Here is a 13,828-nt window from a genome sequence, read left to right as displayed (position 1 = left end):
CTGCCTACTTTGGCTTCCAGTCCGGCAACGCCTCGATTTAAGAATTCTCGTCCTTCAAATCCCTCCATGGCCTCACCCCTTCCTATCTATGTGATTTCCTCCAACCCCACAACCCCCTCACCCCACCCCAGAGATGTCTACGCTCCTCTAATTCTGCCCTCTTGAGCATCTCTGATTATAATCGCTCAACCATTGGTGGCCATTGCCTGGGCCCCAAGCTCTGGAACTCCCTCCCTAAACCTCTCTGCCTCACTACCTCTCTTTCCACCTTCAAGACACTCCTTAAAACCTACCTCTTTGACCAAGCTTTTAGTCACCTGCGCTAATTTCTTCTTATGTGGCTCGGTGTGAAATTGTTATCTCATAATACTCCTGTGAAGCGCCTTGGAACATTTCACTATGTTAAAAGGCGCTATATAAATACAAGTTGCTGTTGTTGAGGCACGAGGGGCAGGTTTGCTGTCCAACCCTCTCGGCTTTGGGATGTACGTAGGTCGGTGGAACTGTGTGTGGGCACGGTTGTCTTTAGCAGGGGGGGACACAGAAAAGGACAGCGTCATAAATCAAGACTGGAGTGTGTTAAGGAACTTGTTCTCTTTAATAAGAGCTTCTTCATTCTTATTCCAATGAGCTGATATAAAAATGCCCTGTTTATGAGCAATAACTCGCAGGTGAACCACAGCAACGTTGTCCTAAAACACCAATTCTTAACAGTTCTTGTGGTTCCTGTTGTTCACTGCTTCAACATAATAATACAAAACAAATAATTACCCCTTTTTCCAAGGGTGTTGCAAGACATAAAGCATATGCACAGTACACAAAAAAAATGCGTGTTCATTAGCTTTGAGGAACCGCAACAAATTATTGTCATGAAACAGTTAATCAGAACCACTGTATAAGGCTGACAAAATCCAACCAGTCATACTTAAAACACAACTTAATTTACAGAAAATGATTACAATCATTTCAGGTATTTTGCCACTACTTTGCTTGTTGTCAAGATGGATACACAGCCACATACGCACCAGCTACATATGTATTCTCAACGGGAATAAACAAGAAATAATGAGAAGTATGCATAAAGTCCCAGTACCTCCAACTAGACACCCATATTTCATGAAGACACAGTGTAATCAATTCATAGTTCCACTATAATCATTTCCTTCACTGAAAACAGAATAAATGTAACATTTTGCAGGGTCTGACACAGATTTTCGACGGTAGACAATAGTGACTCTGCAATGTTCCCTTCCATTTTATTTTGGGATGCGCTGCCCCTTTAAGGCGCTGCGTGGCCCATTCGGAGTACAGCACACGCGCGCTTTTCCCCGTTTAAAAGCCGGTGAGCCGGCTGCACGGGGGCTCCAGAGCGCTGAGCGGCCCCCGCAGCTTAAAGGGAACACTGAGTGACCGAACAGAGGGACAGGAGAATGTCACTGCAGCCTCCGTCACTTCGACAAAATCCGCGAGACATCAGGCCGATGAAAGGAAGTCATTGCTTAAAAAAAAGAAAACGCAACTCATCTACTCGTCTACTGATCCAGCCACACGGCGGTGAATCTGGCAAAGCATCTGGCGTGGTTTCATCAATCAAAGTGAATTCTGATGGAAAATATCACAAAATAACCCTGGCATCGCAAAAAACACCTTCCCAAACAAAAAAAAGAGACAAGCATAATGGAACAATGCCACACTGCACGGCGAAGCATTCATTCAGGGTGGCTTCGATGGTAAAGCCAAACCACCCGCGCCCCCCCTCAGAAGAAACGGGGTCTCGTGTCGGGGGCGTGAAGAAAGTGGAAGTGTAATGATGACTACAACTGAAGATGGCTGTCTCATTTCAGAATTAGTTGTAAGTTCTCCACCACAGCTCCACACCCGAGAGACTCTTACACCACGTACAGAAAGCCGATGTCACCGGTGTCTCACTGGTGTTTTTAGAAGAGGTCACCGAGGTCCAGCTGCCGGAATTTATCCAGATTGTAGAAACAGGCCTTCACCACTCTGCCACCAAAGTATCTTGAATTCAGGTCAACCACCGCTGAAATAAGAGCAGCCAGATTCATTATTTCCGGGAACCCCCTTGCATTATTTAGAATTTAAAGAATCAGCCAGTATTACGGTTACCAGCGGTGGCAGGCGATTTATACAGAACAGTTGTAGTCGCGAGCAATGTTCCCCCCCGAAGGTGCGCGGCGTGCGCCAAGCGAGAGGCCGCTCGCTAGCCGCTGGAAGATACCATGTGTGCGCGGCAAATTTAAAGGGACTGCGCACTGGGACCGCAAATTAGAGGGAACATTGGTCTCGAGTTAATTACACAAGTACCCCGACACCTGATTATTGGTAACTCTGTGCAATATATAAAAGAACAAAAGGACACAAGAAACAGGAGCAGAACTCGGCCATACGGCTCCACCATTCAATGGCTGATCTGATCTTGGCCTCTGCTCCACTTCCTTGCCTGTTTCCCATAACCCTCGACTCCCCTGTAATTCAAGAATCTGTCTACCGCCGCCGTGACTATATTCAATGGCCCAGCCTCCACAGTTCTCTGGGGCAGAGAATTCCAAAGATTCACGACCCTGAGAAGAAATTCCTCCTCATCGCCGTTTTAAATGGGTGGCCCTTTATTCTGAAACTATACCCCCTAGTTCTAGATTCCCTCACGAGGGGAAACATCCTCTTTGCATCTACCCTGTCGAGCCCCCATAGAATCTTATATGTCACAATAAGATCACCTCTCATTCTTCTAAACTCCAATGCGTGCAGGCCCACATAAGACAACCCCTTCGTCTCAACCCAGTCAACCTTCTCTGAACTGCCTCCAATGCAAGTATATCTCTCTTTAAATAAGGAGACCAAAACTGTACACAGTACACCAGGTGTGGTTTCACCAGTTGTAGCAGGACTTCTCTGCTTTTATACTCCATTCCCCTTGCAATAAAGGCCAACATTCCATTTGCCTTCCTGATCACTTGCTGTTGCTGTAAGAGTTTCTTCTGTTGGTATAAACATGTTCGTTCTGAATTTTGGGAAGTTGACACAAGTGGTAATTTAAAAACACTAAACCCTTCACTGTAATCGATGTCAAAGGGATAAGAAAATCCAAAAATGACCTGAACTAAGACTAAAGCCACACCTCACACAAAAAATGCCCAAACATACAGGACATTAAGGATTTGTTGAGCCATATTGTGTAGGCAGAAACCTGTCCCATTAAAATAAATCATCCATTAAGAAAATATTTTACTAAAACCCATTCTCATCTAACTGGATCGGTGATCTGGAGTAATGCTGTACTGTTGAAGGTGAGGAATGTGCAGAATGGAACACTATCGCCCTGAGGCCACACGGCATTGATTCAGAATAAACATCTTTCTTTACTACCATCAGAGAAATTTACGGCACAGAAGGAGGCCATTTGGCCCACCGTGTCTGTGCTGGCCTAAAGAGCTAACCAGCCTAATCGCACCTTCCAGCTCTTGGTCCGTAGCCCTGTAGGTTACAGTACTTCAAGTGCATATCCAACTTTATAAATGCAATGAGGGTTTCTGCCTCTACCACCCGTTCAGGCAATGGGTTCCAGACCCCCACCACCCTCCTCAACTCCCCTCTAATTCTTCTACCAATTACGTTAAATCTATGCCTCCTGGTTGTTGACACCTCTGCTGACGGAGATAGGTTTTTAATTATTTTAACAATGCCCCTTAAATCCAAATTCTAAGGAGAAAGGACCCCTACTCTAAGTTTACTGCATTCAAAATAATCACACACCATCTCATGCTAACATTTCATAATTTAACTTATTTTATTTTTCCCGAACAGTTTTACCCTGCCCTTCCCTTAAGGTACTAATCCTTTGTTGGGGTAATGTTCCACCAGGTGTCACACACCCTCTAGTGCTTCCCCCAGTTAGCCATTGTTGCTGTGTTCACAGTGCATGTTGGTTGGCTATTCAACCACAGGGGCACGACAGCCAATTCACGCCTGATCTCGCCTGATTCCCACACATGCACACTTCCACCAAGGGTTACTGGATAGAGGCCAGCAGCCACGATGAGTTTTCCAAGGGAGCAAGGGTTATGGGGAACAGGCAGGGAAGTGGAGTTGAGGCCAGGATCAGATCAGCCATGATCTTATTGAATGGCGGAGCAGGCTCGAGGGGCCAAATGGTCTACTCCCGCTCCTAATCAGGCATCAAACCTGGGACTCCCTGCTCCATCGGCTCATCGACTCACTGGGAAAGTTCAGGGGAACGCCGTTACGTTCTCATTCAAAAGGAATGATCAAAGTGCGGTTACCTTTGATTGCAGACTCCACCCGCTCAAATTCCAGAAATATCCTGACTGCCTCATCATCAGGTGCCCCAGGAATCTGAAAAATTAAACATCAGCATTAATTGTGTGAAAAAGAAAAGAAAGATTTGCATTTATGTAACGCCTTACACCACCACCGGACGTTCCAATGCGCTTTACAGCCAATGAAGAACTTTCTGAAGTATAGTCACTGTTGTAATGTGGGAAACACGACAGCCAATTTGCACACAGCAAGCTCCCACAAACAGCAATGTGATAATGACCAGATAATCTGTTTTAGTTATGTTGATTGAGGGATAAATATTGGCCCCAGGACACCGGGGATAACTCCCCTGCTTCAAAATAGTGCCATGGGATCGTTTACATCCACCTGAGAGAGCAGACAGGGCCTCGGTTTAACGTCTCATCTGAAAGACGGCACCTCCGACAGTGCAGCACTCCCTTGGCACTGCACTGGAGTGTCAGCCTAGATTTTTTTGTGCTCAAGTCCCTGGAGTGGGACTTGAACCCACAACCTTCTGACTCAAGAGGTGAGAGCGCTGCCCACTGAGCCACAGCTAACACTTAATAACTAAACTTTGGATTGTCTTTGGGAGGACCTATAGGACATATGGGAGTCAGAAAGTAAACATAGATCAATGACACCAGATCTCTGCATATTTTGAATCTGGCATATACTTCCAGCAGCCACTGAAACCAGGGCCACAAGCTTCCAACAGAAACAGATGGGATCACGTCATTAGAACGTCGCTATATTTCAGCCCATTTACATTCGTTCTGTTGATTCTGATGCCCAGGCGGAACAGACACACAGGCAGCTTTTAAGAGGAGGTGGAAAATTTAACGGTCCAAAGATCTGCAGGTTTAAAAGTTGTATCTTTGCATTTTATTCACCCTATCCCTCAAGGTAGCACCTTGAACCATTGGTTCTGCACTTGCCATATTCGGCATCGCTTGTTTGGAGTATCAACAAAGGTTTTTTTTTCACCAATAAGAATCCTGCAATTTTGACAGAGGAGGACCAATGGAGAGAAGGCAAGCAGCTAATGTTTCAGCACGCAAGTACTGCGCCCAACCACCATTATCCTCGCACCCACAAATGCCAGCAAAGCCACACTTACCTGGAATTGTCCAAGGAACCGTAGGCTCCAATTCACCTGGGATGCATGGGAGAACTGTGCCCCCTGCCTCGAGTCTAACCTGCCCCCCAAACCACCGCACAGACACAGCGCCGGCATTCAATGATCCCCCCTAAGGTGCACGCCAATCACACGGTCCCGTGCAGGCGTTCACCAGCTCCTGCCGCTGGGAGAGATACGCGCAGCAAATTTAAAGGGATTGCGCAGGGGGAAAAATATTTAGAGGGAACATTGCTGCCAGTACCCCGTGAATGTCACTTCAGTCCTTAGCTTTTATGTCTCAGACGAACTGCGGGACCCTTCTCTCGGAGAGTCTGCTAAAAAGGAATGCAGCTTGGTGGGCAAGTACATGACGTCGTTCGGTACTAAACCACACACACACATACACCAGGACGACCCCAAGATCAATCCTCAAACTGTGCGGAGTTAGTTGAGCCGGATCAAAGCAGCGGTGGGGGATCGATAATTAGTCTCTGTCCCTGGGCTAGGAAAGAGATGAAAGAAAAACAAACAAACAGTCTCGCACTCCTGAAGCCTTTGCACCATCTACAAGGCACAAGTCAGGAGTGTGATGGAACACTCTCCACTTGCCTGGATGAGTGCAGCTCTAACAACACTCAAGAAGCTCGACACCATCCAGGACAAAGCAGCCGCTTGATCAGCACCCCATCCACCACCTTCAACACTCACTCCCTCCACCACCGGCGCACCGTGGCTGCAGTGTGCACCATCTACAAGATGCACTGCAGCAACTCGCCAAGGCTTCTTCGGCAGCACCTCCCAAACCCACGACCTCTACCACCTAGAAGGACAAGGGCAGCAGGCGCATGGGAACACCACCACCTCCACGTTCCCCTCCCAGTACACACCATCCTGACTTGGAAATATATCGGCAGTTCCTTCATCGTCGCTGGGTCACAATCCTGGAACTCCCTCCCTAACAGCACTGTGGGAGCACCTTCACCACACGGACTGCAGCGGTTCAAGAAGGCGGCTCACCACCACCTTCTCAAGGGGCAATTAGGGATGGGCAATAAATGCCGGCCTTGCCAGCGATGTCGACATCCCAGCAACAAATTTATTAAAAAGTCACTCCCACTAAAAAGTGCGTGTTGGTGACAGTGGACAAGAACAGGATTGTCCTCTGCTAATGGCCTCCCCCTTCACCCAAGGCTAAATAATCTACAGGCATTTAATATCGGTGGCGATATGGGGCAATGTTCCTGTTAAGCTGCGTGGCCGCACAGCGCTCTGGAGGTCCCGTGCAGGCTGCTTGCCCAATGGAAAAACTGTGCATGCGCGGAAATTTGAATGCCGTTAAAGGACCCTCGCGCCGAAGAAAAGAAATTTCAGGGAGCATTGGTTATGGGGCTGTTAGTGTCTGCGGAACTACACGCCAGCAGCAGTCACTGATTTCACGAAGAGGAGAAAATCAAGAATTCAAACAGGTGTCAAAGTACAAATAAGGAATGTCCAATGTGCAAGAACTGCGCAATAACCACAATGATAGCTCTCGTCTGTTGCAACGTGTACCAAGTTAAGGGAGCATGTGGAGGTTGAAGATAGGTCTTCCAGCTGAACATCACTCTCCTGGGAGGGGCAGGGGAGAGGTTCCTGGCTCAGGCTAAATAACCTTTGGCTGACCCGTCCGCCGAGATCGAGACAGGTCAGCTGAAATCGACAGCTGCATTGCAACAGCTATAAATGGACGCTGTTCCTGGAAAGAAGCAGTTTGGGGATAAACTGGCTTCGTCAGAATAAACCTCGTCAAGAAAACTAAAGCAGGAATTGACTAGCAGCAAAGTCCTGTAAGTGTTTACAGTAAGAATGAAACTTGAAATCAGAGAACTGACAACCTCCCAGGAGTTCAGCATTGCAATGCATTTTAAAAGGTCATCTACTTCCATCCAAAACAAAATGTAAAAACCGATTTTCTAACTCGCGTTGTGCCCGGATAAAGACATTGGCCTGTGTTATGCGGCCCCGATGGGTGTGACTGTGCCCGTAGGGGCCAAGCAAGTTCAGGGTTTTCGCCCGCGAAGCGCGAAAACCCAGAACTTGCGATCGGCCAAGAATCTTCTTGACAGATCTTAGCCATCCCCGGGAAAAGGGCCTCCGCGGGCGGAGAGTTGGGGTGTAAGACCTGCTTTTTTTTTTTAAGAACGAGTTGGTTTATTAACAAAGGTTTAATAATCACACTACACATTACCAGTTCATCCACCAGGCTCACAACTGCATCGTGGATGACCGAGACCCAACTGACTGGGGTTTTATTGAGTCTTATGAACATCACGTGACTGGCTAAGCCACTCACAATGCAACAGCTCTACAACTATTATACCAACGTAAGAGTTTAAATATTTTTTTCCAATTATTTCAACATTTAAACACCTGTAAAATAAGTAATGGTTATTTTTAGCCCCTTTAAAACATTTTCATTTATTTTTCAAAAACTAAAATTTTTGTTTTAACGGTTTAATTCTGATTAATTTTAAATATGTAATTTTTTAAAATTTATTTGGTATGTAAATGTGTTTTTTATGTGATCCCCATTCGTGCTTATGTACGGAATCCCTATAAGCATGAATGGGGGTTCCCCTTCTTCCATTGGTTGGGCCGGCCCATGTGATCCCAGGGGGGCTTACGAACCACCTGCATCCCTGGGAGCGTGAGTCTCCCTGGATCCAGGACCATCAGGTAGGTGCGTCGATTTCTTTGGTCGTTCAGAGGCACCCGCTCGCGAGAAGCCTCTTATCGCAAATTCAGACCCGTTAAAATGTTACACCTCGCAAACCATCCATTAATAATTCTCCCATATATCATCATCATAGGCAGTCCCTCGAAATCGAGGAAGACTTGCTTCCACTCCAAAAGTGAGTTCTCAGGTGACTGAACAGTCCAGTACAGGAATTACAGTCTCCGTCACAGGTGGGACAGAAAGTGGTTGAGGGAAGGGGTGGGTGGGACTGGTTTGCCGTACGCTCCTTCCGCTGCCTGCGCTTGTTTTCTGCATGCTCTCGGCGACAAGACTCGAGGTGCTCAGCGCCCTCCCGGATGCACTTCCTCCACTTAGGCCGGTCTGGGCCAGTAGGGATGTTGCACTTTATCAGGGAGGCTTTGAGGGTGTCCTTGAAACATTTCCTCTGCCCACCTGCGGCTCGCTTGCTGTGTAGGAGTTCTGAGTAGAGTGCTTGCTTTGGGAGTCTCGATACTGGAATATCTAGTTTATCTCTGCGTTTCGGCTCATGTCGCAGTAGGAAAAGCCGAGAACACCACTATCCGCCTGGCATTTGAGGGACACACACTACAAACAAATGCATTTCATCAAGGCCACAAAAGGAAGGTTTTCTCCATCCATTGAAAGGTTAAACATCTTTGAAATAGTGCCGTGGGATCTTTTACGTCCACTTGAGAGGGCAGACGGGGCCTCGGTTTAACGTCTGCAAATCCACAACCAATCCAAAACGACATAGAATGTTTTTAATTCTTCAATAAAAAACAGAATAGCTGTCATTCTACACAGTGGCTGAGAAGCAAGCTGTAACTCTGCTGTGTTACAGTCCTGCATTTATACAGATCTTTTCACAAACTCAGGCCATCTCAAAGCATTGGAAGCCAACTGAGTACCATTTGAAGTGTGGTCACTGTTGTAATGTAGGCACACAGCAAGCTCCCACAAACAATGAAATAAATGACCAGATCATGTGTTTTAGGTGTTGCTTGAGGGATAAACATTGGCCAGGACGCTAAGTGAACTCCCCTACTCTTCATCGAATAGTGACCATGGGACCTTTTCCGTCCACCCGAGAGGGCAGATGGGGCCTCGGTTCAACATCTCATCCAAAAGCTGAGCAACAACCTGTAACTCTGTCATTCTGCACACTGACAGTTTTGAAGAAAATAAACTTTCAAATGATTTTCAGCCAACGGGTGATGATGCGCGAACACAGTGCTCCATGGACCGAGAGGACACAAGCTTTTTTAAACCAAATGGCGAGTTCCTAATCTCAGCCTGGCCAACAGCAAGACAATATCAAGAAAAGGAAAACTGTAGAAATTACTGCAAGATCTGTTAAACCTCTCCACCTCTCTTGCCTCCTTTAAGACGCTCCTTAAAAACCTCTCTCTTTGACCAAGCTCAGGGTCACCTGCCCTAATTTCTCCCGATGCGGCTCGGTCAAATTATTTGTCTTATAAAAGTCCTGTGAAGTGCCATGGGACATTTTACTACGTTAAAGGCGCTATATAATTACAAGTTGTTGTTGTTATAGATTCCACCTTAATGCAGTTTATTTAAAAATCAGCTGAAAATCCTGTAGGGGCAACTTACTGATTTCAGCTGCTCAAACGGCATAGAAACCATGCACGTATTTATACCACCAGAACCAATATACCAGATTTAAAATACCCCGGGGCCGAAGTTCAGGGGCTCAAAGAGACCCGTTAATGCCCGTTTGCGTCGGACATTTTTTTTAAATCGAATGGCCGCCGCTTTGGGGTCAACTGGCCAACCCGACCTAAATTCAGGTCGGGGATTTTTCGGCCTAGGCCCGATCCCACCCGATTCTGATGACCGCGGAAAGCGAGTCAGCAGGGGTTGCACCACCAAATTTAACAAAAATACTTAACCTTCCCATTTTCAGCTCCATCCGTCGATCCCCCGCCGCGTGGTGCCCCCCGACAGGGTTTTCTGTCTGTGCACCCTGTGAAGAATGTGTGGGGCCCGGCAGCGCGGCGGCTCTTAAAGAGGAGGGCCCACTGCCACAATGGAAAGATTTTTGCTGGCCGACTTGCCGGTAAAATACTGCCCCCCGGGTTCGGCCGGGCTGCCAACGGGCACCCACTCTTGGCCGACAACCTCCCTTGGTGGCCTAGTGGCCAAAGCTAAAAAAATGATTGAATCTCTCCCCTTTAACGGAGGGGAGAGAGCGTGGTGAGGCACACAAGCTGTGACATCACCACGACTCCACCGCTGATCGACAGTGACGGAGGTCCCGTCCGACCTATTTTCAGCCAGTCAGCCTGGCTTTCAGTTTAAGGTCTGCCCCCATTATGATCCATTTCCTGTGGGACTTTGAAAAAATGTCAAAAGTCCTGAAAATGGCTCTTCCAACTGCATCTGAGCTCCCACTCTAAAAATCACAGGTGTGCCAGCTTTCTTGCGCACCTGAATTTTGGCCCCCTCATGTTACTGCCCTCCGGACACCATTCAACTCACGTTCTATCCACACACAAAGGTACAATTTAGAGAGAAAGTCACAACTATCAGGATTCTGAGGGGGTTTGACAAGGTAGATGCAGAGAGGATGTTTCCACTGATGGGGGAGACTAGAACGAGAGGGCATGATCTTAGAATAAGGGGCCGCCCATTTAAAACAGAGATGAGGAGAAATTTCTTCTCTCAGAGGGTTGTAAATCTGTGGAATTCGCTGCCTCAGAGAGCTGTGGAAGCTGGGACATCAAATAAATTTAAGACAGAAATAGACAGTTTCTTAAACGATAAGGGAATAAGAGGTTATGGGGAGCGGGCAGGGAAGTGGAGTTGAGTCCATGATCAGATCAGCCATGATCGTAATGAATGGCAGAGCAGGCTCGAGGGGCCATATGGCCGACTCCTGCTCCTATTTCTTATGTTCTTATGATGTATATATGTACGGAATGAAGAAAACAATGTACAAAGTGCCTTATATGGACTTATATGGTGTATATGATCTTTCAGAAAGCCTTTGACAAGGTACCAGACAGGAGGCTATTAACATAAGAACATAGAATTAGGAGCAGGAGTAGGCCATTCGGCCCCTCGAGCCTGCTCCGCCATTCAATAAGATCATGGCTGATCTTCGACCTCAACTCCACTTCCCCACCCGATCCCCATATCCCTTGATTACCCTCGAGTTCAAAAATCTATCGATCTCGGCCTTAAATATACTCAATGATTCAGCATCCACAGCCCTCTGGGGCAGAGAATTACAAAGATTCACCACCCTCTGAGTGAAGAACTTCCTCCTCATCTCAGTCTTAAATGGCCGACTTCTTATCCTGAGACTGTGACCCCTGGTTCTAGACTCTCCAGCCCAGGGAAACATCCTGCCTGCATCTACCCTGTCAATCCCCCTCAGAATATTACATGTTTCAATGAAATCACCTCTCATTCTTCTAAAAAGTTGAGTAGGTTGGGCCTCTACTCATTGGAACTCAGAAGAATGAGAGGTGATCTTATCGAAATGTGTAAGATTATGAGGGGGCTTGACAAGGTGGATGCAGAGAGGATGTTTCCACTGATGGGGGAGACTAGAACTCGGGGGCATAATCTTAGAATAAGGGACCGCCCATTTAAAACTGAGATGAGGAGGAATTTCTTCTCTCAGAGGGCTGTAAATCTGTGGAATTCGCTGCCTCAGAGAGCTGTGGAAGCTGGGACATTGAATAAATTCAAGACAGAGATAGACAGTTTCTTAACCGATAAGGGAATAAGGGGTTATGGGGAGCGGGCAGGGAAGTGGACCTGAGTCCATGATCGTATTAAATGGCGGAGCAGGCTCGAAGGGCCATATGGCCTACTCCTGCTCCGATTTCTTATGTAAACTCCAGAGTATAGGTCCAATCGACCCTCATAGGAAATTAAGGAGTGCAGAATTCGGAGCAGGGTAACAAATTAGATTAACAACCAAATAGAAGAGGGGGAACAGAGGGTAGGCGTTAAGGGCAGCTTCTCAAGAGTGTTTGGAAGTGGGGAGCCACAGGGTTCTATGCTGGGACCACTTTGATTCACTGTGTTCATCACTGAGTTGGATACAGGGCAGGAGGGCGCGAAATAGGACAATACTAAAATAGGAGGTACAGTAAATAATATGAAGGTGCAAAAGAAGCTGCAAGGGAATCCTGGTTAAGATGGTAGGAATGGGCATAAAAGTGGCAAATGAAATTCAATGTTAGTAAATGTGAGATCATCAACATCATCACAGGCAGACTTGCTTCCACTCTTAGAATGAGTCCTTAGGTGCCTGAACAGTCCAATACGAGAGCCACAGTCCCTGTCACAGCTGGGACAGATAGTCGTTGAGGGAAAGGGTGGGTGGGACTGGTTTGCCGCACGTTCTTTCCGCTGCCTGCGCTCGATTTCTACATGCCCTTGGTGATGAGACTCGAGGTGCTCAGCGCCCTCCCGGATGCACTTCCTCCACTTAGGGCGGTCTTTGGCCAGGGACTCCCAGGTGTCGGTGGGAATGTTGCACTTTATCAGAATGTGAGGTGGTACATAGAACAACAGCAACAGAGGGAGTGCAGCGAAGGTTCACCAGACTGATTCCCGGGATGGTGGGGCTGACCTATCAAGAAAGACTGGATCAACTGGGCTTGTATTCACTGGAGTTCAGAAGAATGAGAGGGGACCTCATAGAAACGTTTAAAATTCTGACAGGTTTAGACAGGTTAGATGCAGGAGGAATGTTCCCAATGTTGGGGAAGTCCAGAACCAGGGGTCACAGTCTAAGGATAAGGGGTAAGCCATTTAGAACCGAGATGAGGAGAAACTTCTTCACCCAGAGAGTGGTGAACCTGTGGAATTCTCTACCACAGAAAGTTGTTGAGGCCAATTCACTAAATATATTCAAAAGGGAGTTAGATGTAGTCCTTACTACTAGGGGGATCAAGGGGTATGGCGAGAAAGCAGGAATGGGGAACTGAAGTTGCATGTTCAGCCATGAACTCATTGAATGGCGGTGCAGGCTAGAAGGGCCGAATGGCCTACTCCTGCACCTAGTTTCTATGTTTAACAACTTGTATTTATATTGGTCAAAAACATAAAAGAAATTTAAATGATGGTTTCTTTAATCGCCGGCGCGGGAAGCACAGGTTTTGAGATCTTGGAAGAATAAAAATAGAACTTGCACTAACCGAGCGCCACGCGGTGTTTGCAGGATGTGAAAACGACTAATTAGCAATCTTGTTGTGCGAGGCCTCTTGGGGAAGAGTGACCATAATATGGTAGAATTATTTATTAAGATGGAGAGTGACACAGTGAATTCAGATATTAGGGTCCTGAACTTAAGGAAAGGTAACTTCGATAGTATGAGACGTGAATTGGCTAGAATAGACTGGCAAATGATACTTAAAGGGTTGATGGTGGATAGACAATGGCAAACATTTAAAGATCACATGGATGAACTTTAACAATTGTACATCCCTGTCTGGAGTAAAAATAAAATGGGGAAGGTGGCTCAACCATGGCTAACCAGGGAAATTAAGGACAGTGTTAAATTCAAGGAAGAGACATATAAATTGGCCAGAAAAAGCAGCAAACCTGAGGACTGGGAGAAATTTAGAATTCAGCAGAGGAGGATAAAGGGTTTAATTAGGAGGGGTAAAATAGAG

General features: G+C 46.8%; 1 protein-coding gene across 3 annotated transcripts in view; it reads right to left on the bottom strand.

The window, feature by feature from the left end:
• Positions 1 to 574: 574 nt before the first annotated feature.
• The window catches only part of rbm17 (RNA binding motif protein 17), a 52,183-nt gene continuing 38,929 nt past the window's right edge, over positions 575 to 13,828 (bottom strand). For all 3 annotated transcript variants that reach the window (XM_070897111.1, XM_070897109.1, XM_070897110.1), the window contains exons 11-12: positions 4,302 to 4,374; positions 575 to 2,041 (exon numbers count right to left, since the gene is read on the bottom strand). In XM_070897111.1, coding sequence (XP_070753212.1) covers positions 1,938 to 2,041; positions 4,302 to 4,374 — 177 coding nt within the window. In that variant the 3' untranslated portion in view covers positions 575 to 1,937. The remainder of the gene's footprint in view (positions 2,042 to 4,301; positions 4,375 to 13,828) is intronic.

This window comes from Pristiophorus japonicus, chromosome 13 (assembly GCF_044704955.1).
Source record: "Pristiophorus japonicus isolate sPriJap1 chromosome 13, sPriJap1.hap1, whole genome shotgun sequence".
In the NCBI taxonomy this organism is placed as follows: domain Eukaryota; kingdom Metazoa; phylum Chordata; class Chondrichthyes; family Pristiophoridae; genus Pristiophorus; species Pristiophorus japonicus.
This window is presented reverse-complemented; position numbering and strand designations above follow the sequence as displayed.